Below are 27,419 nucleotides of genomic sequence, written 5' to 3'. Positions count from 1 at the left end.
CCATTGGGTCCCTGTCAGCTCGTGGCTGCAACCACCTCGCTCGACGCCTTCTGCGCCCGGTTCCGAGGGAGGGGCTCGGCACTTCAGCCGACAGCTCGGCACTTTGGCCAACGACTTACGAGCTCTTGAGGTTGAGCGAGAAGCGTTGTGGGTGTCACCGCGGCGGACCTCTCGCCCCGGGTTGCATCGCAGCGGCCGCCTCGCCTCTGGACCGCGCATCCTCGAGGCTGACTTGCAGCTCGCGCTAATCCTGTCGGTCCTTTCAACAAGTGTGCTACAGATAGTTTGCTTTTCTGCTTTGCTGCTTTGAGCTGCGAACTTTTTTGCTGCTCCACGGTGTACTCTTCTTTCAGTCTTCTGGGCGGTTGATGAGCGATTGGGATCTCGGATCACATGGGTGGGTTGTATGAGTCTCGAGACTCTGGACTACAAGGTCACTCAACTAAGAGCGAGAATCACAAGGCGTTTTGTCCACATGGAGGAATCAACAGGACTTTGGTGTTAAAATGCTGACTGGGGGACTGGAAGACTGGACCTGTGGGGGATTTCCTTGGTGCCGTGTACATTCGCTGCGACTGATTTATTCGAGATGGGTATTTGCCCAATTGAGACCGTATGGATTCTCATTCACTTTGCCCACAGTCTCTTGGTTGATAATTGAGGGGGTCCTTGAGAGCTGGGACGAAGAGGGCCTGCGCTTTAGCTACATGTTAGAGACAGCTGTAAATGAAATTCAATACCCCGAAACCATGTTTCTGGTTCTGTGCCTTGAGTTGTGAAGCCGGGAGATGCTAGTGATTTCGACAAGGTTGGGTAAGCATTAAGCCCAACCTATTTACGTCAATGGCTTATCCGAGTGATGACTGATGAAGACACTACCTCACAGCTGTAGCGCGTCATTGGGTTACACATTTTAGATGCCCAAGATCAAGATGGAGCCAGACGCCATCCAGCGCCACACCCCGGCTGGTGGTAAGTCGCACGATGGGGAAGAAGCCGGTGCGTCGAGTCTGGCAGCGGGGAAGCACGGGTAGTTGAATGTGCCGACGCCAACGCGGTGCGTGTGTACGAGGCAGGAGGCCTGGCACGGGAAGGGCTGACGGCTCATGTTTTGAAGTCTGTGGTTGTGGAGGGACAACATGCAGCATGGTGATATCGTAGGTCTTGGCTTGGTGGGGAATCACATGAACATGTGGGAGGATTCAACAGAGCAAGGGTTAAGGATGATCGAATAGTATGGTCCGGTAGTGATTGTAGCGAATAACTCGCAGGGAAGAACATGAAGTGGAGATGATGTGTCTTCATGTGTAAATGAGACGATTGTGAGGAGAGGATTGATGGCGGTGCCTCTCTTTGGTAGGTGCAGAGCATGTAAGCGTCCAATTTGCAATATTCATCCACATAACCGCCCACGTGTCTGCATAACAATCTCTCAAACCTGGTCGCGGCTGAGCTGAAAAGTACTGAAATCGAGTAATTAACCCAGGAACAGTCACATGGCATCGAAAATGATTAAATTCGGTCCTAAAGAGGAATGAGGCAGAGGACAACGACCCTCGCCGAGCCGCTGCGAACGGCGAGCGGCCCACAGCGGGGTACGGCGGGGCAGCTTGCGCCCACTGGATCCCCTGCAAGCGCTGTAACTTTGTGAAGCTCTCCGCTGTGCCTTTTCAGTGACTTTCACCTGGGCGGAGCTGCGATGGATGGCAGCTCCGCCGGGGCTTCCACCAGCGGCGCATCTCCCGGGCCGTCACCCGACGACGTCCTTCCACAGGATGCAATGTATTGGTATTAGCGGATCTTCGGCGGATCTTCAATAGGTTAGGCGCCTGTAAAATAGTGGCTGCCCCTTGTTCGCTCAGTGTTCCAGCCCTGTTGGGGAACGGGCTCAGATCCCTGTTGGTGTTAATTGAGCTTGACGCCTTCACCCATTTCAATCTCCACTCGCCCACCCACGCCGTCATCGCCGTCAGGTTTGGGAGTCGGAACGTTGAACTATTTCTCTCGCATCTTCCTCTTTGCCTTTGCGTGCAGCTTCACCTCGGTTGCTTTGCTGTCCTCTTGTGCATCCTGTTTCCTGCCCACAGCCTGGTCTTCGTCGCCTCTGCAAGTTCTAGATCGAGCGCAGACCGTTGCATACACCCCGCTTTGAAAGCTCCCACAGCTCCGCTCCAAGTCGCATTCACATCCCACTCTGACGCGGGACCGCAACACCACCACTTTTCCATACCACAACACTCACCTACAGCACCCAAGATGCAGGTCCCGTTGCTACGGCTCCAGTGCGGCGTCAACTCGTACGCCTGGGGGAAACAGGGTCTCGACTCGGCCGCTGCCCGCTTCGCTGCTGCCACGCCCGCTGAAGGCGTGACCATCGAGTCGGACAAGCCCTACGCTGAGGCAAGCTCTCCCCCGCTTCGACTCATCGCGAATGTCTTCATGTGCTAACCACCCGACTATACAGCTTTGGATGGGTACTCATCCCTCCAACCCCTCCCGCGACGTCGCCACCGGCCGTACCCTCCTCGACATCTTCTCCGACAACCAAGCCTTCCTCTCCTCCAACATCGCCGCCCGCTACGCCAACAAGCTGCCCTTCCTCTTCAAGGTCCTCTCCATCAGCAAGGCCCTTTCGATCCAGGCCCACCCCAACAAGTCCCTCGCCGAGCAGCTCCACGCCCGCGACCCCAAGAACTACCCCGATGACAACCACAAGCCCGAGATGGCCATCGCCATCACCCCCTTCCAGGGACTGTGTGGCTTCCGACCCCTCGCGGAGATTGCCCACTTCCTCGAGGCAGTACCGGCCTTGAAGAGCCTTGTAGGCGACGAAGCTGCCAAGGAGTTTGCTGCGGCCGCGGAGGACCCTGCTGAAGGAGTTACTGACTTCAAGAAGGCGGCGCTGAAGAAGGCTTTTGGTGCCCTCATGTCATCGTCCCCCGAATCCATCGCCGAGCAGACCTCGAAGCTCGTGGAGCAGGCCACCGCTGAGGGCGCTGAATTCGCCGCTGGCGGCGTTGCCTCAACCTCCGGTGAGACCCTGGCTGGGCTCGTTAAGCAGCTCCAAAGCGAATTCGGCAACGACATTGGTCTTTTCGTCCTATTCTTCCTCAACTACGTCACCCTCGAGCCTGGCGAGGCCTTGTTCCTTGTTGCTGATGACATCCACGCCTACGTCTCGGGAGATATCATGGAGTGCATGGCCTCCTCAGACAATGTCGTCCGTGCCGGCTTCACCCCCAAGTTCAAGGACGTCACCACCCTCGTCGACATGCTCACCTACAACTTCGCCCCTATCGACCAGCAGAAGATGACTCCCACCGAGTATCCCTACGTCACCTTGAACCGCAATGGTTACAGCTCTGGGTCCTCCGTTGAGCTTTACGACCCCCCAATCGACGAGTTCGCCGTCGTCCGCGCGCTTCTGCGCGGTGATGGAGCCAAGGCCACCTTTGAGTCCCTCGATGGACCTAGCATCATCATTTGCACCTCCGGCAAGGGTCGCATCTCTGTCGGTCCCACTAGCGCAGAGATGAAGGAGGGGTACGTCTACTTCGTTGGTGCTACGGCCGAGTGCGTCCTCGAGTCTGAAGGCGGCGAAGACGACGAGTTCATCACTTTCAAGGCGTTTTGCGAGATTGATGAGTCAGGAGACAAGGAGAAGCTGTAGGGAGGACATGTGACTGGGAAGCTGGCGAACAATAAAATGGGGCGTGGAGGGAAATATGGGACGCCATGAACGACTGTCGGGACACGCCAGGGAAGGGAAGTAAATTTTTTTAATCATGATAATATCATTTCAAACCAGGAGCTGTTGTTTCTCCTTGATTTGATCATGCTGCAATTGGTTTCTTGACACCGATGCAGATTTTGATGCATCTCGGCTTAGAGCATAAGCGGCACCCGCCACCACCCGAAGAGGTTTTATGTGCCGCTGTGCTCGTCTCCGTATGACGTCTGGAGGCGACCCATTTGCCAGTCTGCTCACTATCAGCTGCTTTTACAATGTCGAAACAGATCAGATGGTACAAGCGGGAATATATTTGACTCATCTAACGCAGCCTTATGGTATGGGGAATGACGTTGGAACTGTTAGTTCCGCTCCGCAACCCCGGATCACTCCGGGCGATGACCTGATCACACGGTTGGCCCCCACCACTAAGAAGACGGCCTGAGGACGCAGGCTGTGAGCGACGAACCTCTAACGACTTCACCACGCCGATATCTGACAATGGTCCGTTGACAACTTGTTCCAGACTGTTACTCTTGCCAAACACCTTCAATTGGCTTTCTGGGCCCGTCGTCCCGGGATTGATGCATTGGCCTTGGAGCCCTCTTCAACGCAACCTGTCTGAGGATGGCTTCAAAAGCCCCCAAGACCATTGCCATAATTGGCTCTGCCATCGCCGGACCAACTCTTGCCCTTCAGATTCTCTCCAATCCCATTCTCAGATCCGCCTTCCGACCTGTGCTATTCGACCAGGCCGCCGCCCCAGGCTTGGAAGGCCACAATGAGAAGAACCGCGCCGGTGCCTCAGTCGGCCTCTTCTCCAATGGCCTCTACCCGCTGTACCGTCTAGGTCTCGAAGACATTGTCAAGAAACGCGGCTACGAGTGTGGTCAGATGTCTACCTGGAGTTGCGACTACGAGGGGGGCAGCAAGAGGCTCAATACGCAGGCGAATGTCATGTGGAGTCATGAGCTTCAGATCGGGGTCATGTACTTTGAGCGGCGGGCTTTGCAATCCCTCCTAGTCGAGAAGGTCAAGGAATTTGGCGGTCATGTTTTTTGGGCCAAGAAGACAACGGGCTTCGACGCCCTCACCAACGGCCAGACGAGGGTCCATTTCGCTGACGGGTCGGACATGGTAGTTGATCTGCTCGTTGGCGCCGACGGCGGATTCTCGTCGGTTCGTAGGTTCATCTTGGACCAGCGAAACAGCGCCACGGCGGCGGGCAGGTGGTTGCCCGACTTTATGGGCTTGACGGGATTCTACGGCGTTTCAACCGGTATCAAGGCGGAGGGCGCTTCGGCTCTGTTTAGTGACACGCAGCTCCTCTGGCTGCAACGAGGGTTCCTGGCTTCTGGACCCTGCCCCGACGGCAAAATACGGTGGGACCTGGTCCTACAAGAAAAGAAACCTCCAATGTCGAATTCTCCTCTTGAGTCGACACCGGAATCAACCACTGGTGCTGAACGTTGGCAATCGGCCATCATCCCGAGCCAATATCCCTATCACTCCACCGTCGAGATTCTGCGCAAGCATGAAAACATTTTCCACCCCTACAGCGGCACGTTGGGGAAGCTGTTCGGCTCCGCAGATCGCATCATCCGCACACCATTACGACAACGTGTTTGGAAGCAAGATGAGATTCAATGTGGAAATGCCGTCCTGATCGGTGATGCCGCCAGACTGATGATGCCGACCAGCGGCCAAGGCACCGGGTTCGCCATCGAGGACGCAACAGTGCTCGCCCGGGAACTACTCAAGCACGCGTCGTCCCCCAAGGACAACAGCCTCCGGCAGGCACTCGAGACGTATGCACAGGCCCGAGAACCCCGATCGAAGAAGATGGCTCGCGCGGCGAGTGTTGCAGCATCTATGAGCACGAGCTCGGGATTGTTCTGGAGGGGGCTCCGGTATGTCAGCTCAAGGCTGCAACCGGACCGGCTGGAGGACAAGTAAGAAGATCAAAGAGAGACTTGGTTATGAGCGAGACTAATCATGGACTAGAAAACCAACGAAGAAAGATTCATGGCCATTTAACGAGCGTCTTGACGTTGATGACTCGTCCAAGTAGGCATGGATTGGACTCTGGCGACGGGATATTCGTATAGATTTAGAAACACGGCGACCAAATCGGAGTCATTGGAGTTTGTATTTTGAATATACATCAAATCTCATACGGCACAACATATGCCGTTCGTTTTAGGTTCAACAGCAGAGATGCTCAAGTCCAGAGGCAAACGCCTCCTTGCTCTTTGACCTTGTACAGTGCAGAAGCAGTGCCTATGCTCAATTCGCACGGTGATGGTGGGGCAGTCAACGTGGGAGAGGTACTTTCCCAAAATGGTGACGCCACTCCGCTTCACCGCCTGATTCTGCCTCTTCAACCCACCCGTCATCGCCATCGTCACTTGTCTCATCCTCCCACTTGCACTCTCAAGGTTGTAAATTTATGACATGATACCCGCCCTTAAACCTTCCGTGGAGCGCATAAGATGGGTCGATGCCTAATATACTAATTCTCTCCCCTTCCCTCTTCCGCTGCTCTAGCTCCGTCTGCAAACCCACCCTCCTCCGCTTCTTCCCCTCCCTTCCCCATCCGGCCTCGGCGCCCGACTCCGTTACCTTCTGCCAATAAGGTATGTGCATTCCGTCCATGTTTTACGCGTGCGTTGTGCAAGGCTCTGGCTCTTTTGACGGCTGTTTTATTTCCTTCATCCTGGGTTGATTCTTATTGCGATATCGTGTTTAGGCGGGTGGTATCGGGGCGGTATGGCTAACGGGAAGAAGCCCTCGCGGGACGAACTCAAGAGCCTCCAGGAGGACCTGGGGCCATATTACCAGCAGCCCTTACTCCCGCGAAGACGCGACCCCCCTTCTAGGGAAGCGACGATTCAGGAGATCCGACGTCACCAGTCTAACACCCCGGAATCCAAGCGCGGCACCAAGCGGGACACGTCCAGTAGAGACTCGACGCCAAACCGATCGAGTACGCCGAGATCGAAAAGCCGCGGACAGACTGTAGGCCAAGAGGTTTCAACACCCAAGTGGTCACCAAGGAGCGAACCGTCGAGGCAACACACACCAAAGACGGACTCGGCCAAGCGGGAGCCACCGCCTCGCGACATGTCACAACGAAATCGAAGTGGACGAGGGTCCAACCGGAACAATGGCAACTCCCACGGCGAGGAAGTGCAAATTTGGGAGCTCTGCAAGGGCCAAGTCTCGGATATTGTAAGCGGCATCAACACCGAAAACGACAGCCTTACGGAGCTTGTGAACATGGACAAGCAGGTCGGCACGATGGACCTCGAGAAGATCCCCGGGGACTCCCTTCAGCAAATGGAACAACTGTGCCGCACAGGAGTGAAGCATTCCGAGGCGAACATGGTGGCTCTCAAATCTTTGTCGGACCAGCTCAAAGTCTTGCGCGCAGTTGTGGTTGCCAAGGAACAGTCGGAGGCCCAGGCGGCCGGGCCAGGGAAGAGGCAGGCTAGAGACAGTGCTGCCACAGCGTCGTCACTCTACGACTTTGACGGCGCTGGAGATTCACCGGTACCTAGCCCTATGGGGGGTTCGTCACGAAAATATGGTGACCGATCCAGCAACCGAGACAGAGACAGCATGCCGCCCAAGGCCGACAGCGTTGAGCCACAAGGGTCATCGGGGAGCGGTGCGGGGTCTAATGCTGGGGCTAGCAACAAATCCAAGGTGCTCTTCTCCAAGGGCGACTCGGTTGCGTTCAAGCCTCGGCAAGTCAACGGAGACCAGACGACGGACTGGATACTTGGTGAGGTAGCGCAGGTACTAGGCGAAGGGAAGAGCCGAAGGTACAAGGTGCTGGATATTGAACCGGACGACCAGAGCAAGCAAAAGGAGTACCGGTCGAGCGCCAGCAGCATGATTTCGATCACGGCGGAGAGCCAGGCAAGCACTCTCAAGGATTGGGAACACGGCAAGGTGGTATTGGCTCTGTACCCCAACACGACGACGTTTTACAAGGCCGAGGTGCACAACATGGCGGACAATGGCAAGGTGAATCTCAAGTTTGAGGGGGAGAATGACTCGTCGACGCTGCAGCAGGTGGAGCGGCGGTTTGTGATCGAGTATCGGGCCTGACACGGCGTGCCAAGACTGCGGGTTTCCGAACCTACGGGGCTCTGATAAATACAGCGAGCTCGGAGTTTTGGGCAGAGACACAGCTGGGAGCGTTTATCGCTCGTTGACCAGCAGCCATGACGACATGAGATGATGAGGATTTTGATTACCGGCGGGGCAACTAGTAAGTTTGCTCGCTCGGACGATGGACTCCTAGTCGAGCGGAAGTTTCGCTCGGCGCGGCTAGGAGTTGTTTGGTGTTGATACCCGGCCGAGGTTGGCGGCCTAGGGAAGACCCGGAGTCCGGCTGGTGGACTCTTTGTAGGCACGTGGACCAGATGTGAGAGGATCACGAGGTTGCCTAGTACGATACAGACCAACATGAGGAAAGTAGGAAGCACTGTCAAATACAGGGGGTGGCATACTCCGACATGGATTGGTTACAAGGGGCAGACTTGAGGCTCTGCGAGAGGCAAACAAATCTGGCCTATGGAAGAAGAGCGATGAATTACGTAGTGAGGGCAAAACACCCTTGACGAGGATGACGATGGCGGTTCCTAATAGATGCCATATACCCTCGCATGGCAATGGCAATGTCAATGACAATGACATGTGACGTGTGTCTCATCTCCCCCCTTTACACGGATACTCCCGCATGTCAATTGTGATGGGGAGCTGGGTTGGTGAAGTTGGTCGCAGTAGTACGGATAGGGACGGAGGAACGACAGCGACGGTGTTGGGCAGGGGTAAGGCGCTGCGGGAGTGAGCGACTGAGCAAGCGTGATTTGATTATTTGGTGATTTGGTGACCCAAGGCGGCCGTTTGACGATGCCAGGGATACAAGGTAGGTACAAGATGGCCGTAATGAGGGCATCATCTCGGAGAGTGCACACATGCTAATAAATAGGTATATTTCCTACCTTGAGCTAATGTCAATATCTGGTAGCGGCGTGTGTGGCTGTATTTACAACCGTGACGGTGTGACTTGGTGCCTGGACCCAGAGAGTAGCGTGCCGACCGAAGGGACTTGCAGCTGCGGCGACATGTCACCGGCGGCGCAAGTACCCAACGGCGGCCCTACAGGGGGGGAGGCTATAGCGCTGGACGTACTATAGCGGATAGCGGACAGTGGCCTCAGGGCGCCCTTGAGAATTGCTTCCATCCAGTGGACCGCTGTGGGGGGGGATTTACCACGGCGGAGTTAGGGGTTTGGTTTTCCCCTGCAGCAGGCGGGCTCAGGGCACTCTCCGCAGCGCAGTTTGCTACGTAGTGGACCGCAGTTAGAAGGGCCGGACTTCTGCAGGCAGCGAGGCGGCCGTTGCCCCGTGTAGGCGCTAGGCCGGAAGGGGGTTGGGGTCAGGACCCAGGCCAGGGGGGGACGGCCAGGGACAGCCAAGCGACGTGGGCGGACCCTCACTCAATCTTTCCCTTTTTCCCCTGACGGGGGCAAGAGCAACGGAGCAACGGGGCAACAGGATTATTATTCCAGTATTACCGAGTACAGAGTACGGACAGACATTGCACAAGGGACTCAAGGAATCGACTACAGAGCAAGCACCTTCAACAATCAACCATCCATCCATCTCCTCTGCTTCTACCCCCCGGCCGACGTCCGACCGAACCAGCGAGAGACGCCGCCTCGTGTAATTGCAGTCGGCGCGTCATTCCACCATCTCCATATCCCCATAACGGTTGCTCCCCTCCCCATATCTCCATTCTCGCACACGCTCTCCGCGGAAACGAGGTGAGTTTCAAGCCCCCCTCCCCTCGACACGCGACAGCGACCGAGTCCCCTCTTTGCCAGAGTGCCAGAGTGCCAGAGACAAACCAGACGCAGCCGACCCTCAATTGACTAGACTGTGGCGCCCGAGCTGACTCGTTGGCCCTGAGATAGACTGCCAGACAGACAACTTGAAACGAAACACCGTCCGTCGGCCCATCACACCACACAAACACACAGACTCCCAAAACAAGACACGCCTCCTCCAACCGACAACCATACCGAGCCCGTCGCCATCCTTCTCTGCCGTCCCCACGACAATCCCTCCAACTCTCTCGCCTCGACGCTCTCCCCCCCCCGCGCCGTCCCATCCTCCCCGACGACACACACAACCCGACGCCGCAACCATGGGCGGTCAGCTCTCCAAGATGATGGGCAAGATCTTCGGATCGAAGGAAATGCGCCTGCTCATGCTCGGCCTCGACGCCGCCGGCAAGACCACCATTCTCTACAAGCTCAAGCTCGGCCAGGACGTCACCACCATCCCCACCGTGGGCTTCAACGTCGAGACCGTCACCTACAAGAACGTCAAGTTCAACGTCTGGGATGTCGGTGGCCAGGACAAGATCCGTCCTCTCTGGAGGCATTACTTTAGCGGTACGTCCGAGTCGAGCACTTGCTCTGCACTCTGCACCACAACGGGCAATTTTGTTCCCTCTGTAATTCATCCGCTAACTCCCCCATAGGCACCCAAGGTTTGATCTTCGTCATTGACTCCTGCGACCGAAACCGCATAGAAGAAGCCCGACAAGAACTCCACCGCATCATCAACGACCGCGAAATGAAGGACAGTCTCTTGCTCGTCTTCGCCAACAAGCAGGATCTCAAGGAGGGTATGCGCTTCCCCCTTTCTACGCCGTCCCACCCGTCATGACCCGTCGCTAACTCTTCCTCTCTCCCTAGCCATGAACCCTCAAGAAGTCACCGAGGCCCTCCAGCTCTCCAAGCTCAAGGACAAGGTCTGGTACGTCGTGCCCAGTTGCGCCACCACCGGTGAGGGTCTCCTCGAGGGTCTGGCGTGGTTGTCAAACAACGTCAAGGCTCCTCCCGCTCCCGCCAAGAAGTAACGGCCCGCTGCGCTTCTTCATTTCCTCCCGATCCCGACCCTTTTCGATATTCATCACGCGACGACACAACTCCTTCCAGCGCATAGCGAGGCTTCTTCTCCAGATATCCCCAACCTAGTTAGACCCTGGATACCCTTCCGACCCATACTCTTTCTCGACATTCGCTCCCCGACACCTACCAATCCGCCTCTTCCCCGAAATGCCAGTCTCAGCACGCGCCGAAACGACCATGGCGCAAGCCTTTTCTGCAATCTGGCCATGATGCCTTCATACGTTTCACGGGTACTCCCCGTGAAAATGGATCGGGACTCAAATCACAGGGCCAGTATTCTGTGCTGCCAGCTTCAGGATACTACCTCTCCTACCCTTCCTTTACGCCGGAAAGAGTTATCCATCCATACTTTTCTTTTCCCTACCACGCCACGCCTTACGCCATAATTCTTCATCTTCTCCCACCGATGCTGCTGCTTCTATCGCTGTCGCTGCTCTGAATATGTTGAAATACCCTGTTTTATGTTTTGCTGGTTTGGACGACGAGGGGCAGATGGCCCGAGGGCATCGAGCCTGTTAGAGACGGAGAGGGGATGCAGAAGGAAGAGGGAGAGAGAGCACGGGCAGATGAGCAGGCAGACAGCGTGTGTGGAGGCGTGCGATTTGGTACCTCTTTTTCTTGTGTTGCTACTTAGTCTCGTCTTAATGAATATGTCTGCATTTTTGTTTCTTCATGACTGTTTCCATTGTGTAGTGTGGATAGCTAGATGGGTTTGTGGTATTATACAACGTCGCCACTTGTGTGGTTTTATTTGACACAGAAACAGGTAAATGCTCAGTCATACGGAAAGCAACCTGCATCTTGCTGTTGTTTGAGGAGATGATCATATCAAGGAGTCAATTACAGACATCACTAGTCCCTACCTTGACGTCTATTATGTCTCACCCAGCTCACATGTTAGTATCGCCGTCATCATTGACCATCCAACCCCGTCTGCTTCACCGCAGCGTCCGTGACCTCCTTCTCCTCCTTCGCCCGCCTCTCTGCGTCGAGACACTGGATGCATTCCTCCTTTTCGGTCCACTTGGCCTCGATGGTGTGCTCCATGGCTCGACACCACCCGCGCTCCTCGGTGAAGAGATGGCACGGGTCGATGCGCATGTCGTAGCCCAGGAAGGTGTAGCAGCCCTTGCACAGTTTGCGGAGGTCGACGTTGGTGCACATTTTTGGTAATTGGGGATTTGATAGAGGGAGGAGGGTTGGAGGTTGCTTTGGCTTGAGTGTATGGGTTCAAATAGGAGGAGAGGGCTTGGGAAATGGGTGCTTTTTATAGATGGGTTGGTATGATTCACAACTGGGCAGAAGGCTACACCTTGGTATCACCGTCGTCTTTCACCACGCAACTCCGAGCTCATCACCACAGCCTACTTCTCTACCCCATTCTCCTTCTCCTTCTCCTTCTCCTTTTCCTCCTCGGCCGCCTTCACCGCGTCCCAGCACGCAGCGCAGTTCTCCTTGTCGATCCACTTGGCCTCGATCGCATACCCCATCGTCTTACACCAGCCGCGGTTCTCGGCTGCGCGATGGCACGGGTCGACGCGGAAGTCGAAGCCCATCATGGCGTCGCACTCTCTGCATCGCTCGCGGACTTCGGTGTTGGTGCACATTGTTGTTGTTGTGGCGATTGGGGATCTGGGGCTTGGGGGTTTTGTCTCGTCTCTTGCGGGTGTGGATTCGGGATGGGAGAGGGCTTGGGAGAGGGGCGTTTTTTATAGATGGGTTGGTATGATTCACGACTGGGAAAAAGGCTGCTGGCGAGATGGACCGTGGAGTTTATATGCTACACTGTGCGGTGAATGCAGTTACGTTTGACTTTGGGTTGTCGGACTTGAGGAGGGAGACTGCCACGTTACATATGTTGGAGATCATCTCATTCACATGTGTGAGGTGGAGGGGAATCATGGACCACAATATAGGAATACAAGTCCGCCACAGCCTTTCACAGTCACTTGGGTATACGAATCAAGTAGGTGTCAGCAAGGGCAAACCACGCGTCGGCTGCGTTGTGAGATGAGCTGACTTTTCATTTCCATTAACAGATGGCTAAGTACTATGTAGCACGAGAAGGTGCAAAGTCAAAGAACCAATCTCCGGGTGCCGCAATGTGTGACCATCTTTTCATCACGGCCCCCGGATTATTTGTGTCGGTGATGAAGACGTCTGTTGGGGAATATAGCATCCCCAATTAGTCTAAATTAGTGTTGAGACTTGACAGCAGTGCTCACCGCTCCAGACGCCTCTCAACGAGACTATTAAGTTTCATTGATTTTATTCATTTACAGCTCTCCACTAGACTCGCCAACATTGCTACTCTATGCCTCGGTCTCAGTCGCATCCTTGGTCTCCACGGTCCCATTAGTCCCGCCACTCGCACCACCAGCGGCACTACTACTACCACCGCCGGACTTTGGGTCCTCACATCCATGCGGCTGGCAGGTACCGCAAAGCTCCTCCCTCACATAGTTGGTCTTGGTGTCGCTCGCGATCGTCTCACAGATAGACCCTCGCTCTTGCGCTTCATCACACGGGCGGCCGAGCTGCATGCCCTTGCTCAGGAGCTGCCTGCACGTGATGCAGTGCAGGCGGACTTCGTACACGGTGCACATGTTGACGACGATGGGTGGGCGAAACTAGGAGTACACAGGATTTCTTAGAGATTTCTGGGGAATTGCGTCCTTGGTGTTGTTGTTGATTTGTAGAGCCTTATTAGGAATGTGAGAGTTGGCGGGCTGGGGATCTGGGAGCATTTTATATTGACGAGGTTGACCTGATTCAGCGGTGGTTTCTCCTTTTCGCAAATCAGTATACACCCAGTTTCTGTATTAACAGTCAAAACTTACACAGCCAATATCTGCACTACGCCGTGCGGACACCCGCAAGCGATGACGGTTCTCTGGAGAGTCTACCACAGCGGAGGTTAGTCCGACCTCGTCAGAGATTAACACTCCGCTTATATGGCACTCCGTCTATGAATAGCAGTAGTCGAATAGTGCAACCAAAATGCTACTCGTGACGCATCTGGTGCTAACATGTGATGCCCAGTAACGGAACTCTTGGCCGACTCGTGCTGTATAAAAGCACCAATGATATACTTGGCACGATCACCTGCGCAGCATTCAATAGAAAACGACTCAAGTGTCAGTGAAAGAGTGATTTATTTCTACCCTATCCACCTAGCAATACACGAATCTGCAATTCATCCGAACATGCGCGGTCCACACTTCTCCCTAATTCTTACTTATCCCTGCAAAGCGCACACTCCTGCTTAGAAACTTCGACAACTTGGAACGTCTCTTCGGTCCGCTTGCAGCGGGGGGGTTCGCACAAGGCCTTGTTGCACCGGGTCAAGCTGCTCTCGGTGGAGATGACCCGCTTGCACTTGGCGCACTGCGACTTCTTGTAGTGGACGTGGCACATTTTGCAAGACGCGTAGATATCTGGTGGCTCAAGAGATGTTATATGAGAAACAGATTGGTAGTTGGTGGCTTTAGATGGTTAGTTAGATGTCGATGGTTGCTTGTTGAGTGGTGGTGTCTTGGAGCGGTGGGAAGCTAGAGGTTGGGAACTGACGTATATATATTGAGAAGGTTGATCCTATTCACATTTGTTGGCAGGAAGCATCCACGATCAATGCAATAGGCTTGATATGATTAACGAAGAGTCCCAACTACGGCCAATTATATAACTACCAATCCCCTCAAATCCCTAACTCTACTGCTCATTGTCATCCTCCTTGATGGTAGCCATCCTTTTCTCCTTCTCCCTCTTCTTCTCCAGCTCCTCAAAAAAGCACGAGGAACATTTACTCTTGGGAACATATTTGTTCTCCGACGTTTTCCTCGTATTCGCGCAGTTCTCGCCCGACTGCATCGCGGACTCGCACGGGTCGAGTTCCGTCTGCACGCCGGCTACGCTGCGGCACTTCTCGCATGTCTCACGCCTTTCGACGAGCTCGCACATTGTGAGCCGGTGCTGGAAGACGGGCTTGTGTGGAGAAGGCTGAGTTGGGAACGATATGAGCGAGTGACGTCGGTTGCGTGAAGCTTGTGCGGTGCTTGGGAAATAACTTTCTGCATCAAGTGCATTGGAATACGGGGACTGGGAGCCTGGAGCTTGGGTGCAGATATATATTGACGAGTTTGATGCGATTCACCTTCGCAGGCGTCAGGTGAGGCTGCACTCTGCGTACGTTAGAGATGAGCTGTTCCCAGTATTCACGTATGGTATGGAGCCAACCAACTAGGCACTGGTACGGCCCTGGCCATGACTAGTAATCAGAGATCGAGACAGTAGTCAACGGGACCTCTCCAAGTGGGTGGTTGGGTTTCACCAGAGCCAGTGTATGCTTTATAGAATAGACACACTCATATGTCGTTCTTCTAACGATTACCGTATGTATACTAGAACCTGGAGAGGGGCGCTTCTCTTAAGCTCCCTCTCAACTCTAGTGTTGGTGGATCTATACACTCTGCTAGACGCCATCGTCTGCTGATCATACATGCATACCCGCATTGTGGACGCAGGTATCAACCCGTCTCTTACGGGTCGCTTCCGCAATGTGCAAGTCACCAATGTGAAATCATGCCATGTCGTCCTTTAACGCCGTGTTATGCAGTCCTTCTGCCCTTCCTGGTTCCAAATCATGACCTGCGCCTAAACCACCCTTGGTTTCATATTACGCCATCACCTCGAGAGGCTGGCCTGGCTCCTACTCCTTGACCCGCTTCGATGGCCTTACGAGAGAGTCATCAGGGAGGCCACTTCGCTTAGTCCCTGGCAGGCTGCTCGTCCGAATGTCGTTATCGTCCTGGCTCACGCGACGATGAGGGTATTCGTTCTTCACCCCCTCGAAGCAGTTGGCACTGACACGGTCGCCTGTGCTGAAAAAAGGCGACTGCAGCGCCTGGGCAGCCGTGAGACGCTTGGTAGGATCGTACTCGAGCAGCCCAGCAAGGAGCTTGTATCCCTCTGCACCTAGAGATGACAGCGGAGCAGAGCCGTTGGAACCGGGCCCACCGGAGTGGGATATGGTACTGTAGTACCACTTCTCGAGGTTGGAGGCGCTAGGAGGTTGTTGACCACGGCCCCCATAATGGCCGTGGTGGTGACCGTGATGATTATGGTGATGGTGGGATGAGGCCATGGAATTGGCGAGGGTGTTGAGTTGGTTGTATTCGGGCATGGTGGGTAGGAGTGGCCACCGGTCTTTGGTCGGTACACCCATAATCTCGACAATCTTCTGCATCTGGTTGCGCTGGAAGGGAACCGTCTTCTTGCTGTCCATCTTAGCCTCCTCCCCCTTGAAGATAGGTCGCAAAGACAGCAGCTCGGCGAAGATGCAGCCAATGGCCCACATGTCAATGGCGGGAGTGTAGTGATAGGATCCAAGGATGAGTTCGGGAGCGCGGTACCAAATCGTCACGACCACCTTATCGCCGCTAAACAGGGAATGCAAAGGTTTGTCGAATCGCCGGGCCAGGCCGAGGTCGCCGATTTTGACTTCGCCGGACGATGTCACCATGATGTTGGCAGGCTTGAGATCGCGATGTAGGACCCAGTTGGTGTGGAGGTACTGGCAGCCATTGAGGAGCTGGAACATGATGCTCTTGACGGTGGCGGGAGGGATGGGGTGGCGTGGCTGCTGGGTGTGATGGTGGATGATTTGCAGCAAGTCGTGCTCGGCATATTCGAAGACCATGAAAATACACTTGTCCTCCAGCATGATTTCGCAAAGTCGGATGACGTTGCCATGACTTAGCTCACTGCACAGGCTCATCTCACGGATAGCGCTCTGAGAGATACCGGTATAGCTGATCTGCTCACCCTCCTTGTCGGGCTTGAACTTCTTGATGGCGAATTCACCGGGGGGTTTGCCGCCGCGACCGACGGCCTTGTAGACGCGGCCATAGGTACCGGAGCTGATGAAGCCGACGATGCGATAGCGATCGGTGATGCGGACCTTGGGCTGGTAGCTGGGATGGCGGTCATGAGACTCTATATGACGTTGTTGGTAAGCGTGAGCTGGGAAGGCAACGCCATGACGAGGACGGAGAGGCATGACCGAGGGAGTGGTCGGTTGGCCCGAGCCGAGGTCTCTCTCTCGTGGTGATTACGGGCTGTTTCTCATTTGCCACTCGGCATAGAGATGATTTGAGTCCCGGCCAGAGAGAGAACGAGGTGAAGAGGTGAAAATGAAAGGCAGTGGCCAGATTGACGGCGGCAGCGAGAGACGGACACCAAGGAAAGGCAGCAAGTGAAGGGGCCAAACGAAGCAGAAGAAGCGGGAGAGTGAGAAGCGACCAACTCGGCCTCTGGAGCAGGCGGCAATGATGCTAAGGATGAGAACGAGGATGATCAACGCCAACCCAGTGAACAGGGAATGGCCACCGGAGATCGAGTCAGGTAGGATTCAAGATCTGGAGCTCACGGAGGAACAGCGGAGCACGTCCCGACCGACCAACGACCGACGACCGGCCACTGACCACGCCACTAGTAAATAAACTAGACACCTCAGGTCGAAAAAGCACAGCCAAAACGCCAGGGCCAAGCCAGATTCAGCCAGATTCAGCCAACAGCAGCAAAACAAAGCAAGCAAAGCAGCCCCGGGAAATGGTGAGACAAGCCGCCGAGATGAAGCCCGACAGAGTGCCAACACGATTGCAGGTGCAGCAATGCAAGGCAGAGCGACGTAGGCAAGACAGCGGGATACAGCGAAACGATACCAAGGCGAACGGGGCAATGACGGGGACGAGGACGGGAACGGGGTCTTGAATAAAAGACGGTCTGGCGCGCGCAGGGAATGTATCTGGATCTGTCCGTGTACTGGGGACAGGACGGACAGGGTTCCGGGGAGATAGGACGAAGAGGGACGGAATCGTGCATGTAAGAAGCTCCGATGATCAAAGCAGCAAGCAAATGCACAACAACCAAACACCACACCACAGAGACAGACAGAGACACATACGTACCATCGAAAGCCGCCTGCACGCTGCGCTTCAGCGAAGATGGGCCCCTGACGCCTCCTCCTCCACCGCCGCTCCTCCCGGACCCAGGCGCCGAAGCCCCCGATGCCGAGGGCGGATTTGTCAAGCTCATACCTAACCGTGAGCGTGGTGGTTGATGACCCCCAGGACGCCAGCCGGCCTGGAGTAGCAGGTCCGGGGCTGACGGGTGGACACTGCTGAGTGGACTGGTGGACTCTTGGGTGGATGGATGGGGGATGGGGGATGGGGGACGGGATGGGGGTGGGAGAATGAAAGAGAGACGATCGAATGGCAGCCCAGGTGGATAAAATCAGTCGTTTGTTTCTGCTTTCCCCCGCACGCGCCAATGCAGCGCCAACAGGAAGCTCTGGAGCTGCCGCACGCGACTGCGCGACTGCGCCGGCTGAGTGCACCACCCCAGATGCAAGAGAGCCGTCCGTCACTGGCAGACTCCAAACGGGCTTGGCCAGTGGCAAAGGCCCGACAACCCGAGCGGCAAGTAAACTCTGTCGGACCGTGAAGCGGGGTGCCGGCCGGTTGTGTCCGTGTCAGTTGTCAATTTGGTTCTCAGGGTGATTCTGAATGTGGTTCCCAGGGCGATTGTCAGCGTGATTGTCAGTGTGATTCTCGATCAAGTCCGTATGTCAATGTCCAAATCTCCCGTCTCTGGATCTGGATACTGTACCGACTTCAAACCCAGACCCTGTACGTAATGAGATAGATAGCCCGTCGCCCGTTGGCAATCAACACGACAGACAAGCCCCCAAAACGACTCCAATAAACGCAATGTCGCTTGCCGGGTCAACGCTGCGACTAGGACGATCCGCCGCTCGTGGAGCCACAGACTAGCCCAGTAACCGGTAACCTTTTGCCCCCCTTCCTTTTTTCTCCCTCCCAGCCCGGGCGTGCGTCGCTCGCGTGCGGCGGCTGTGGCGAGACGGGACAGGAAGGTCCAAGGCCACCACGGGTTTGAGAAGGTCCCCGGCGAAGGGCGAGGCCACCACGGATGCGGCTTACGGGGCCTTGATGAGTGCGGAGAACGGCGTCGGAGAATGTGGAGTGGAGGTGCGCCGCTAATGTGCTCTGCTTTGCTGTGCCGGCGACGGACGATGACGCTGGGGATGCGACCGACGACCGTTGAATCTTGTTGTTTATCTCGGCTGTCGTGGCGCGGTTGTCGACTGACAGTAAAAAAGGAGGGACGGGATCGCGCCAGGAACCGCGAGAGCAGCGCGGAATTGCGTACGGCAGAGATACACGCCCAGAGCGAATTGGTGTTGTTTTGGTGACATTCCACAGTTGCGGTCGCTGGAGGCAAGATTTCATTCTGCTCCAGTGCCAGCCGCCAGCCGAACGTGGCCTGCGCCTGCCTCAACCGAGTCAACCCAGCCCATGATGCGGCATTCGAGGATGACTAAGCCAGGAGACCAGATATCAACACTGCTTAGAGGCAGTGCGAAGCACGAATGCTCACTACAACATCCAAGAGACAAAGAATTACATGTCTTGGAATTGCTTTCTCTTCCCTCTCCCACTTGAATTGCCATTCTGACTGTTGCAAATTACAGACCGACACCTGTTCAGAAGCAGGTCTAACCCGTACTGACAACGCCTCACACGCCCATCATGACATCCACAGCACACCTGTAATCGTGACCTCTTTTCTTGCTGGCTACTCGACCCTAAGCTCAAATCACAAGTCCCTCTCCTCGTCTGAAATTTCCGCAGCTTCCACCGTTTATCGCGGGCCCAGCTTCTCCAGCACCCGTGAGCCCTGCTCCTCCCACTCGGCCTTGGTCACCCACATGCTCTCCTTGTCCGCCATGATGTTGGCCAGCACCGCTCCGCCCAGGAAAACCATATGTCTTCGTCGAGGGGGGTCCTCTATCCGCACCTTGAACTTGTCCAGGCGCTCGGGGTTGCCCTGCAGCGCCCGCGTCAGCCACAGCTGCTTCAGCTCCTTCTCCAGTCGCGACGGCAGGCCCGGGTACATGCTGCTGCCACCGGACAGCACAATCGCCTTGAATAAAGACGATCGGATGTCGACGTCGGCCGACTGGATCGTGTTGAACAGGAACTCGCCCAGACCCGGCGACTCGTTGTCTACCAGATGGGGCTGGAACAGGCACTCGGGGGCCTCGAAACGCTCGCTGCCCACCCGAATCACACGTCCGTCCGGGAGCGTGTAGTCCTCCACCAGCACAGTCGTGTCCTCGCTCAGGCGCTTGTCCAGCTCCAGGTCGTACGACACGTAGCAAAGCTTCTCCTTGATCTGGCGGACTGTCTCGAAATCGGCGGTTCGGTTCAGGGCGTATCCGCGGCGGAGGAGCAGCTTAATCAGGTTGCGTGTCACATCGCGGCCAGCCACGTCTAATCGCTTGGTAAGGTGGTTGAGGACCACGGACTCGTAGACGGGGACAATATGGGTGACACCATCACCGGAGTCGACCACGACACCGGAGCTGAGACCTGTGCACATTCTACCGTTAGCCTACGTCATTCCCACCCACGACGAAGCTTTGAAGCTTCCTGCACAACTCACCCTGCGCATACAAGGCCAGGACGGCCTGGATCGCAACGTAGACGCCGCCGAATTCGTACCGGTCGAACATGACCTCGCACATCTTCTCCCGGTTCCTGAGCGGGTTCATCGGCGGCTCGGTCAGGAGAATCTTCTGGCCCTGCGGGTTGACCTTGAGCTTCTCGAAGAAGGTGTAGTCCCAGAGGTGCTCCATGTCGTCCCAGTTTTTGACGATGCCGTTCTCCATGGGGTAGCTGATCTGGAGCATGGTTCGGGCGGCGGCGGCCTCGTCACCGCACATGATGTCCTTGATGACCACATCGCTGTCCGTCTGCTCCTCAGATCGCAGGATCGGCCGGCCGACGATGGACGGGTACTGGTGCTCGGGGAAGTTCTGCGCGGCATATCCGACCTTGAGGAAGCCGGTGCCGCCGTCGAGGACTAGGTAGCGAGGAGAGGTCAGCGTCAGGGGCGGGCGGCCGGTTGGGCTCCGGGGCACGAGGGGAGCTCTGAAGCTTACCAATGGGGGGCGGGTTGGCCATAGTTGCGACAGTGCAAGGCGCAGGCCGAGAACTGTGTGCAGTGAGGTTGGGGGGGAGGCGAGGTGGTGTGGTCGTTGAGGAGCTCGGCGAGGTTGAGGTGTTCGTCAGTGGTGGGGTTGGCGTGGCCGGCCGTCAACCACCGGCCGTCGTCAGAGGTGGCTGAGGCGGAGGCGGGTCACGTGGCGCCCCGCGATGGCTTCCTGACGCCGACGCCAACGCCGACGCCGTCATTGGGATGCGATGTCGCCCCGCTCGAGCTTGGCCGACTTTGGCGGGGACCCTATCACGATTGCGGTTTGAGGGAATACTTCTTTCTCCAGCTAATACTTGAGCTTTTAACTGTTCATCCTTCATTCACATCTGTGCCCTTTTTTTCTCAATTGTCCCTCAATATGGCTGGGCCTCAGTCCCGACAGCGGAGTCTCCGCATCCTCGTCCTCAACGCCAACTCTTCCACGGCCATGACCAGCGGCGCCGTGGCTGCCGCCGAGAAGTTGGGTCTGCCCAATGTATGAGTCACGACCGGTACAGTCTGTTCCCTTTCGCCCATACTAACAGGATCAAGATCGAAATCTATTCCTACACGCCCCCTTCCTCCGCCCCCGCAAGCATCGACAACCAGGAAGACATCGACAAGAGCACACAGGTCATTCTCGACGATGCCGTTCTTGCCCAAGACCTCGAGGGAGGAAAATATGACGCCGTCCTCGTGGCCTGCTTCAGCGTCCATTCCCTCGTCGGCGAGCTCAGCAAGTACAAGCACATTGCCGTCACGGGCATCTTTGAAGCCAGCATCACCACAGTCTTGTCACTAACCCCTGCTCCCCTGAATAATGAGAAATGGGGCATCGTAACCACAGGAAAGTTCTGGGAAGACCACCTCGGGGATGGAGTAAAGGCGTTCCTCGGCCAGGACAGCACCGCTGCCAATCACAAGTTCGCGGGCGTATTTACCTCAGGATTGACCGCGGGCGACTTCCACACTGTTTCCCCCGAAGAGGTCAAGGCCAAGCTGGAAACGGCCGTAGCCCAGCTTTTTGCTTCGGGGAATGTGTCTTGCGTAGTTATGGGCTGTGCGGGGATGGCGGGCTTGGAGGATACCATCCGTGCATCCGCAATTGCCTCATATGGAAAGGATGCAGGAGAACAAGTCTACATCGTTGACGGAGTGAAAGCGGGCATACTACAGCTGGAGCAAACTGTCCGTAGTATACAGGCATTCCGATGAATAAATCAGTATTGTTCGAGTCATACCTACCACCAGCCGTCCTACCCGGATTATCGTATCAATCTGCCCGTCGTGTTCGGCCCCAAACCTCATCGGCATCTCTCTTCCCCTTGGACTCGGGCACATTCACAGACACAAACATGACCGATAACCCTGCCATGCCAGCAAAGATAAAGTACACCCACCCTCCATGACCGCCGAGGAGATTGTTCAACGCTTTGTTGATAATAGGGAAGAACTGAGCAACCAGGAAACTCGCCACGTAGTTCGCCCCGAGGCACCAACTCTGCGTGGCACCAACAGCCTCCTGGCCAACCAGCTCAGAAGCCAGGATAAAAGGAACAGGGCCGAGACCGACAGCGTAGAATCCGACAAAGAAGAGAACGGCCACGGCCGAGAGGATCTTGAAGCCAAAGACAATGGAAAGTGCCAGTGCCAGCGCACTGCTGCCCTGACCAATGACTGACATGAGCAGACAGGTCTTGCGTCCAAGTCGGTCTGGCAAGGGCGAACAGGCCACCGTTGTGACGAGGTTGACAACGGAGATGAGGATTGTGAGTAGCGCCGAAGAGACCGGGAGGAGATCGGCGAGGAGAGAGACGGAGTACATGATGATGGAGTTGATGCCACAGAACTGCTGGACAAACATGATGCCAACCACAGCGATAATGGCAGGTCGAGTGAGCGGATCCTTGACCACGTCGATGAATCCGAGGTGGGCAGGGCTCTTGGCGATGACCGGTTCAACTGGGTCGGCCATCGGGTCGGCATGGAGCAGTCCCTCCTCCTCTGAATTTCCATGCTCGACTGAGTTCCAGGTCTCGGTCTCTTCGCTGATGTCGTGCCCACTGCCCCGGATCCTCTGCAGTGTTCGTTTGGCGGCGGTCACTTCGCCATTCGCGGCCAGCCACGAGGGGCTTTCAGGCACCACAAACAGCCCAACAGCCTGGGCAGTCGCGACGCAGACGCCAACACCCAGGATCCATCGCCAGGCGCTTCCGTAGCTCCAGAAGTATCCGAGAGTCTGGGCGATCAGGATTCCAACATTGATCGAGATTTGCGTCATGGCACCGAACAAACCTCGAGCGTTCAGGGGCGCAATCTCGCTGATGTAAAGCGGAACAACAACAGTTGATGCACCAGCACCTACACCGGAAACCAAGCGTCCCAGTGCCATGAGGAAGACACTCCCAGCAATTGTCTCGACGGCAGCACCAACCAGGTAAAGGACGGCAGTAGCTCGCATGGCAAGGAGCCGGCCACGGCTAGATGAAAAGGGCCCAGCACATAGTGCTCCAAAAAGTCCACCCAGGGTGAATATAGACGATACGGTCGCAAAGGCGGCTTCGGTCATAGGGATACATTCGGAGAGGAGGCCGGAGGACTTGTCGCTCGGGTGGGATGAGGAGACCATTTCCCGGATCCGCAGGAGAGCCGAGATGGACTTTTTGTGGCAGGTAATGACATCCTGAGGGGCGTTGAGCTCTCCCTATAGAGTTGTCAGCGCTGGTCGTTCACGATAGCCTCTCATCGGGGTGCTTGTGGTTAGGCCAAGGGCGACCAGGGATCAGGGGCCAGGGTTGGGGGAGCACGTACTAGGTGGTAGCCAAACTGCAGCGATCCCAAAGTCGAGACGGCAATCAGAAGAATCAGGTAAGGGCTGACATCGTTCAGGTACTGCCTGAGGCCCTGGCCGGCCATGATGACAATGCTGGAGATGTTGCTGTTGGTGGTTGGGGGAGCAAGTCGCGAGGTCACTCCGCTGACGTTGGAGAAACCCGGGGTGGTGGGGCCACGTGCCGAAGTGGCTGCATACCCCTGTAGCCTGCCAACCTGCCCCTCCGCGAACCTCGTCACCTGGAAGTTACCCTACACCAGTTCATCCAACGGCGAGGAATTGGAGAACTGACATGCATGATGCAGAAGCATTCGAGGTATCATGGCAACGAGATTCACATGGTGACCTTGTAGATTAACCTTGTAGATTCTTCAGCCTCTGGGTGAAGTTCATACATGAGACATCACAACGGTTCTAAATTGGTCACCACAGCAGCAAACATGGTGGCTTCTCATTACTGAAGGAACGTTAGGGAAATAGCAGAGCGCATTCACAGCAGAAACGCACCGTTGGCTCCACCCCTTCTTTACCTTGTTAATTGACCTTGTCCCCATTCCTAATTCTGTCCTTGCGAGCAGCCTGTGGCTGAAGCTACCAAGCAGCAGACAGTCCCTTCCGCTTGGGATCTGCAACAACCAAGAGCACGTTAACAGCTTTGAAGAATCCATTGATATTAATTTATGTCCCAGCAAATTACTTGCTCAAGTCCTCCAGGATCTTGCGACCTCGAATACAATCTTCCTCATGAGAAGGCTCTCTAGCAGACTCCTTGATTCCGTCCTGAACCCACTCCTGCACAGCTGGGTGCTCAAACAAGCGGTCCAGGTACTCCTTGGCAGCGCCCTCCAGCTCGATCCCATACGTCTTGCATCGCGACGCAATGGGCGCATACATGGCGTCCGCAATGGTAAACTCCTCGCCGGCCAACCAGGGTCCCCCGAACTTGTCCAGGCCCTCGGAAAAGAGCTCATTGAAGCGGCTAATATCCCTCTGCAGCGCCTCGCTCCGCGTGGCCAGCTCGATGCGTAGGCCCACGTTCATGCTGCACTCGTCCCGGATGGCGGGGAAGCCAGAGTGCATTTCCGCAGCTGCGCACCGGGCAAAGGCGCGGGCACGAGCGTCGGTTGGCCAAGCGCCGGGGTGCGACTCGGCGACGTATTCGCAGATGGCGAGCGAGTCCCAGACGGCGGTATCCGTAGAGTTGGCGCCGTCGTGCAGACAGGGGACCTTGCCGGTGGGGGAGAAGGCCAGGAAGTCGGGCTGGCGTTGACCCGGCTTGAAGAGGTTGAGCTTCTCGTCAAATGGGATGTCCAGGGCTTTGAGCAGGACCCAGGGTCGCATGGACCACGAGGAATAGCGCTTGTTTCCGATGAATAGCGTGTAAGCCATGGTGAGCAGATTTTAGAGTGTAGAGAAGAGGGATTTATTTATTGTTGGTGAGAGATTGGAGAGAACTCAATGTGAAAAACAGTTTTCACGGTTTTTGTAGATGGACTTTTGCAGCTTGACTCATGGCAACTGTGGATAGTTCGACGGCCCCGCGCCACGCCCTTCCTCGACAATTGACTTTGCTTACAATTACTTCTGACGACATTTAGAGGTGAGAAGCCGTTTTTCACGGTTTGTAGATGGATTTATGTACCTAGTATTGACTCACGGCAATTGAGGATAGTTTGACGACCCCGCGCCACGCCCTTCTTCGACAATTGACTGCTTACACCGACCTCTGACGATGTTTAACTTACCACCAGTAGCTGGCATCCACTTCTGGAGGCTCGTACCATGGCGGTTCCGCATTTACGGTCCCAGTTTCCTATTGACACCATAATTGCTATGGTAATTCCGCAGCGGGTCGTGGACTCAGGGCCGCCCGCCATCTCGGGTCCGCCAGTGTCACGCTGTCACGCGAGAAGGTCAAATGGGCGGGGAATTGGCATTGTTGGAACCCTGCCATAACCCATGAACCACGACAAATGCATCCAGCGTCGTAGCATGGTCAGGAAATCTGCTGATCTCGGGCCAGCTGCACCCGACACGACGTCAACAGCGGAACTCTAATGCCCATCGTGAAGCTTCCCCTCCCAAGGTTTTACAGGCCTCACATGGCGCCCCGCAGACCCAGAACCTCGGTCAGGTTTAGCATCACGGCACTGTTGTAAATAACCTCACCAATCCCTGCGCTCGCTCCCCCGGCCTCCACGCCGAACCCAGGAACGGCCCCCCGATCGGCGCAGGTGGCGCCTTGGCCGGCACTCAGCGCGTCCTTGGACCGATTGGTGCGCCTCAATCCCGCCCGCGATCTGCCAATTTGCGCGCCAATCATCCCCTCCCGCTCCCCGGATTCCCCAGAGTCGGCGGGCAGCACCGCTGAGTTTCTCCGCGTTAGGGTCGGCGCTGGGCCTGTTCTGGATCCGCGCGCTCCACGATGGAGGCATGCTACGAGAAGCGGAGTCGAGAGAGTGCTTGGGCGGTGGAATGGAAATGGGTATAAATGGACGGGAGGACCAGCGAGTTGACGGTTGAATTGCCTCGACAGCTTCAGAGAAATAGCCTCAGAGCCACGCCTCCTGCTCTCTTCATCATGCGCTTCGTCTCCAGCCTGGTGTCGCTGGTGCTGCCGCTCGCCGCGGTAGCCCACAAGCTGACTACCATCAGCAACCTCTCCATCTACGACCCCCCGGCCGACTACAACGACCCCCAGGTCCTGTACGCCCGGCCGCTGGAGCTCTCCGACGGCACCCTCCTAGCGACCTGGGAGAACTACTCCCCGGAGCCGCCCATGGTGTACTTCCCCATCTTCAAGAGCACCGACGGCGGAAAGAAGTGGAAGGAGATCTCCAAGGTCACCGATCAGGTCAACGGCTGGGGCCTGCGATACCAGCCATTCCTGTACGAGCTGCCCCAGCGGTTCGGAAAGTACCCCAAGGGCACCATCCTCTTGTCGGGCAGCAGCATCCCCACCGACCTCAGCCAGACCTTGATCGAAGTCTATGCCAGCCGCGACAAGGGATACACCTGGGAGTTTGTTAGCCATGTTGCCCTCGGAGGCGAGGCTCTCCCCAACCACGGCCTCACCCCCGTCTGGGAGCCCTTCCTGATGTAAGAGAGCTGCCCATATCCGCCGTGTGCATTGACTAACCAATACAGGACCTACAAGGAGAAGCTTGTTCTCTACTACTCTGATCAGCGTGACAACGCCACCCACTCTCAGAAGATGGTCCACCAGACCACCACTGACCTGAAGAAGTGGTCCGCGGTTGTCGATGACGTCGCCTACGAGAACTACTATGCCCGCCCCGGCATGCCCACCGTTGCCAAGCTCCCCAACGGCGAGTACATCTACGCCTACGAGTACGGCGGCGAGCCCTCCCAGTCCGCCTACTGGTTCCCCGTCTACTACCGCATCTCCAAGGACCCCCTCAAGTTCTCCGCGGCCGAGCACCACCGCGTCGACCCCATCAACGGCGCCACCCCCGCCGGATCTCCCTACGTGGTCTGGAGCAAGTACGGAGGCAAGAACGGCACCATCGTCATCAACGGCGCCTCCAACTCCGAGATCTACACCAACCAGAAGCTCGGCCACCCGGCTTACTGGAAGAAGTGGTCGGTTCCCCAGCCGAACGCTTACACCCGCGCCCTCATGGTGTTCAAGGAGGACCCGGATATGTTGATGATCATGGGAGGTGGTTACCTGCCCCCGGGCAAGACCAACGAGATCAGCCTGAGCGTTGTCAGACTCTCGGAGATCATGAAGGAGTAGGAGAAGACGGTGAATTAAAAAGAGACTAAAAGTCTGATTCTTG

The 27,419-nt window shown here is 56.1% G+C and overlaps 12 protein-coding genes across 12 annotated transcripts; 6 read left to right on the top strand and 6 right to left on the bottom strand.

Annotated features, from left to right (window-relative positions):
• Positions 1–2,256: 2,256 nt before the first annotated feature.
• On the top strand, positions 2,257–3,670 carry BGZ61DRAFT_493204 (mannose-6-phosphate isomerase; the record flags this gene model as incomplete). The annotated part of the gene is made up of 2 exons (XM_046250619.1): positions 2,257–2,400; positions 2,465–3,670. 2 exons carry the CDS (start codon positions 2,257–2,259, stop codon positions 3,668–3,670), a joined length of 1,350 nt encoding a protein of 449 aa, XP_046105136.1.
• Positions 3,671–4,266: 596 nt separating this feature from the next.
• BGZ61DRAFT_218607 (uncharacterized protein) lies at positions 4,267–5,851 on the top strand. The gene is made up of 2 exons (XM_046238071.1): positions 4,267–5,682; positions 5,735–5,851. Exons 1-2 carry the CDS (start codon positions 4,358–4,360, stop codon positions 5,799–5,801), a joined length of 1,392 nt encoding a protein of 463 aa, XP_046105135.1. The 5' UTR covers positions 4,267–4,357; the 3' UTR covers positions 5,802–5,851.
• Positions 5,852–6,267: 416 nt separating this feature from the next.
• BGZ61DRAFT_218609 (SGF29 tudor-like domain-containing protein) lies at positions 6,268–7,978 on the top strand. The gene is made up of 2 exons (XM_046238072.1): positions 6,268–6,366; positions 6,480–7,978. The coding sequence occupies exon 2, from the start codon at positions 6,500–6,502 to the stop codon at positions 7,844–7,846; it is 1,347 nt and encodes a 448-aa protein (XP_046105134.1). The 5' UTR covers positions 6,268–6,366; positions 6,480–6,499; the 3' UTR covers positions 7,847–7,978.
• A 1,974-nt stretch (positions 7,979–9,952) lies between these two features.
• On the top strand, positions 9,953–11,059 carry BGZ61DRAFT_575799 (ADP-ribosylation factor family-domain-containing protein; the record flags this gene model as incomplete). Its single annotated transcript, XM_046256203.1, has 3 exons — positions 9,953–10,202; positions 10,292–10,438; positions 10,509–11,059. The coding sequence occupies 3 exons, from the start codon at positions 9,953–9,955 to the stop codon at positions 10,670–10,672; spliced, it is 561 nt and encodes a 186-aa protein (XP_046105133.1). The 3' UTR covers positions 10,673–11,059.
• A 577-nt stretch (positions 11,060–11,636) lies between these two features.
• Positions 11,637–12,362, bottom strand: BGZ61DRAFT_587486 (uncharacterized protein; the record flags this gene model as incomplete). Its single annotated transcript, XM_046256487.1, has 2 exons — positions 12,101–12,362; positions 11,637–11,933 (listed from the first exon to the last, which is right to left on the bottom strand). Exons 1-2 carry the CDS (start codon positions 12,329–12,331, stop codon positions 11,637–11,639), a joined length of 528 nt encoding a protein of 175 aa, XP_046105132.1. The 5' UTR covers positions 12,332–12,362.
• Positions 12,363–13,036: 674 nt separating this feature from the next.
• Positions 13,037–14,684, bottom strand: BGZ61DRAFT_531452 (uncharacterized protein; the record flags this gene model as incomplete). The annotated part of the gene is made up of 3 exons (XM_046253705.1): positions 13,037–13,286; positions 13,963–14,209; positions 14,531–14,684. 3 exons carry the CDS (start codon positions 14,682–14,684, stop codon positions 13,037–13,039), a joined length of 651 nt encoding a protein of 216 aa, XP_046105131.1.
• Positions 14,685–15,432: 748 nt separating this feature from the next.
• BGZ61DRAFT_531451 (kinase-like domain-containing protein) lies at positions 15,433–16,782 on the bottom strand (the record flags this gene model as incomplete). Its single annotated transcript, XM_046253704.1, has 1 exon — positions 15,433–16,782. The coding sequence occupies one exon, from the start codon at positions 16,780–16,782 to the stop codon at positions 15,433–15,435; it is 1,350 nt and encodes a 449-aa protein (XP_046105130.1).
• Positions 16,783–19,211: 2,429 nt separating this feature from the next.
• BGZ61DRAFT_388500 (actin-related protein, ARP2 class) lies at positions 19,212–20,884 on the bottom strand. Its single transcript, XM_046242784.1, has 3 exons — positions 20,749–20,884; positions 20,250–20,669; positions 19,212–20,176 (listed from the first exon to the last, which is right to left on the bottom strand). Exons 1-3 carry the CDS (start codon positions 20,768–20,770, stop codon positions 19,446–19,448), a joined length of 1,173 nt encoding a protein of 390 aa, XP_046105129.1. The 5' UTR covers positions 20,771–20,884; the 3' UTR covers positions 19,212–19,445.
• A 278-nt stretch (positions 20,885–21,162) lies between these two features.
• On the top strand, positions 21,163–21,998 carry BGZ61DRAFT_350572 (Asp/Glu/hydantoin racemase; the record flags this gene model as incomplete). Its single annotated transcript, XM_046240246.1, has 2 exons — positions 21,163–21,279; positions 21,336–21,998. The coding sequence occupies 2 exons, from the start codon at positions 21,163–21,165 to the stop codon at positions 21,996–21,998; spliced, it is 780 nt and encodes a 259-aa protein (XP_046105128.1).
• A 58-nt stretch (positions 21,999–22,056) lies between these two features.
• Positions 22,057–23,699, bottom strand: BGZ61DRAFT_493196 (general substrate transporter; the record flags this gene model as incomplete). Its single annotated transcript, XM_046250618.1, has 2 exons — positions 22,057–23,487; positions 23,595–23,699. The coding sequence occupies 2 exons, from the start codon at positions 23,697–23,699 to the stop codon at positions 22,057–22,059; spliced, it is 1,536 nt and encodes a 511-aa protein (XP_046105127.1).
• A 408-nt stretch (positions 23,700–24,107) lies between these two features.
• Positions 24,108–25,235, bottom strand: BGZ61DRAFT_449589 (glutathione S-transferase). Its single transcript, XM_046245633.1, has one exon. It carries the CDS (start codon positions 25,003–25,005, stop codon positions 24,310–24,312), a length of 696 nt encoding a protein of 231 aa, XP_046105126.1. The 5' UTR covers positions 25,006–25,235; the 3' UTR covers positions 24,108–24,309.
• A 962-nt stretch (positions 25,236–26,197) lies between these two features.
• On the top strand, positions 26,198–27,376 carry BGZ61DRAFT_350623 (uncharacterized protein; the record flags this gene model as incomplete). The annotated part of the gene is made up of 2 exons (XM_046240250.1): positions 26,198–26,715; positions 26,764–27,376. 2 exons carry the CDS (start codon positions 26,198–26,200, stop codon positions 27,374–27,376), a joined length of 1,131 nt encoding a protein of 376 aa, XP_046105125.1.
• Between the last annotated feature and the right edge of the window lie 43 nt (positions 27,377–27,419).

Source organism: Ilyonectria robusta (assembly GCF_021365365.1).
Source record: "Ilyonectria robusta strain PMI_751 chromosome Unknown BGZ61scaffold_8, whole genome shotgun sequence".
NCBI classification, from domain to species: domain Eukaryota; kingdom Fungi; phylum Ascomycota; class Sordariomycetes; order Hypocreales; family Nectriaceae; genus Ilyonectria; species Ilyonectria robusta.
The sequence above is the reverse complement of the archived record's forward strand: the minus strand, read 5'-3'. Positions and strand labels throughout refer to the sequence as shown.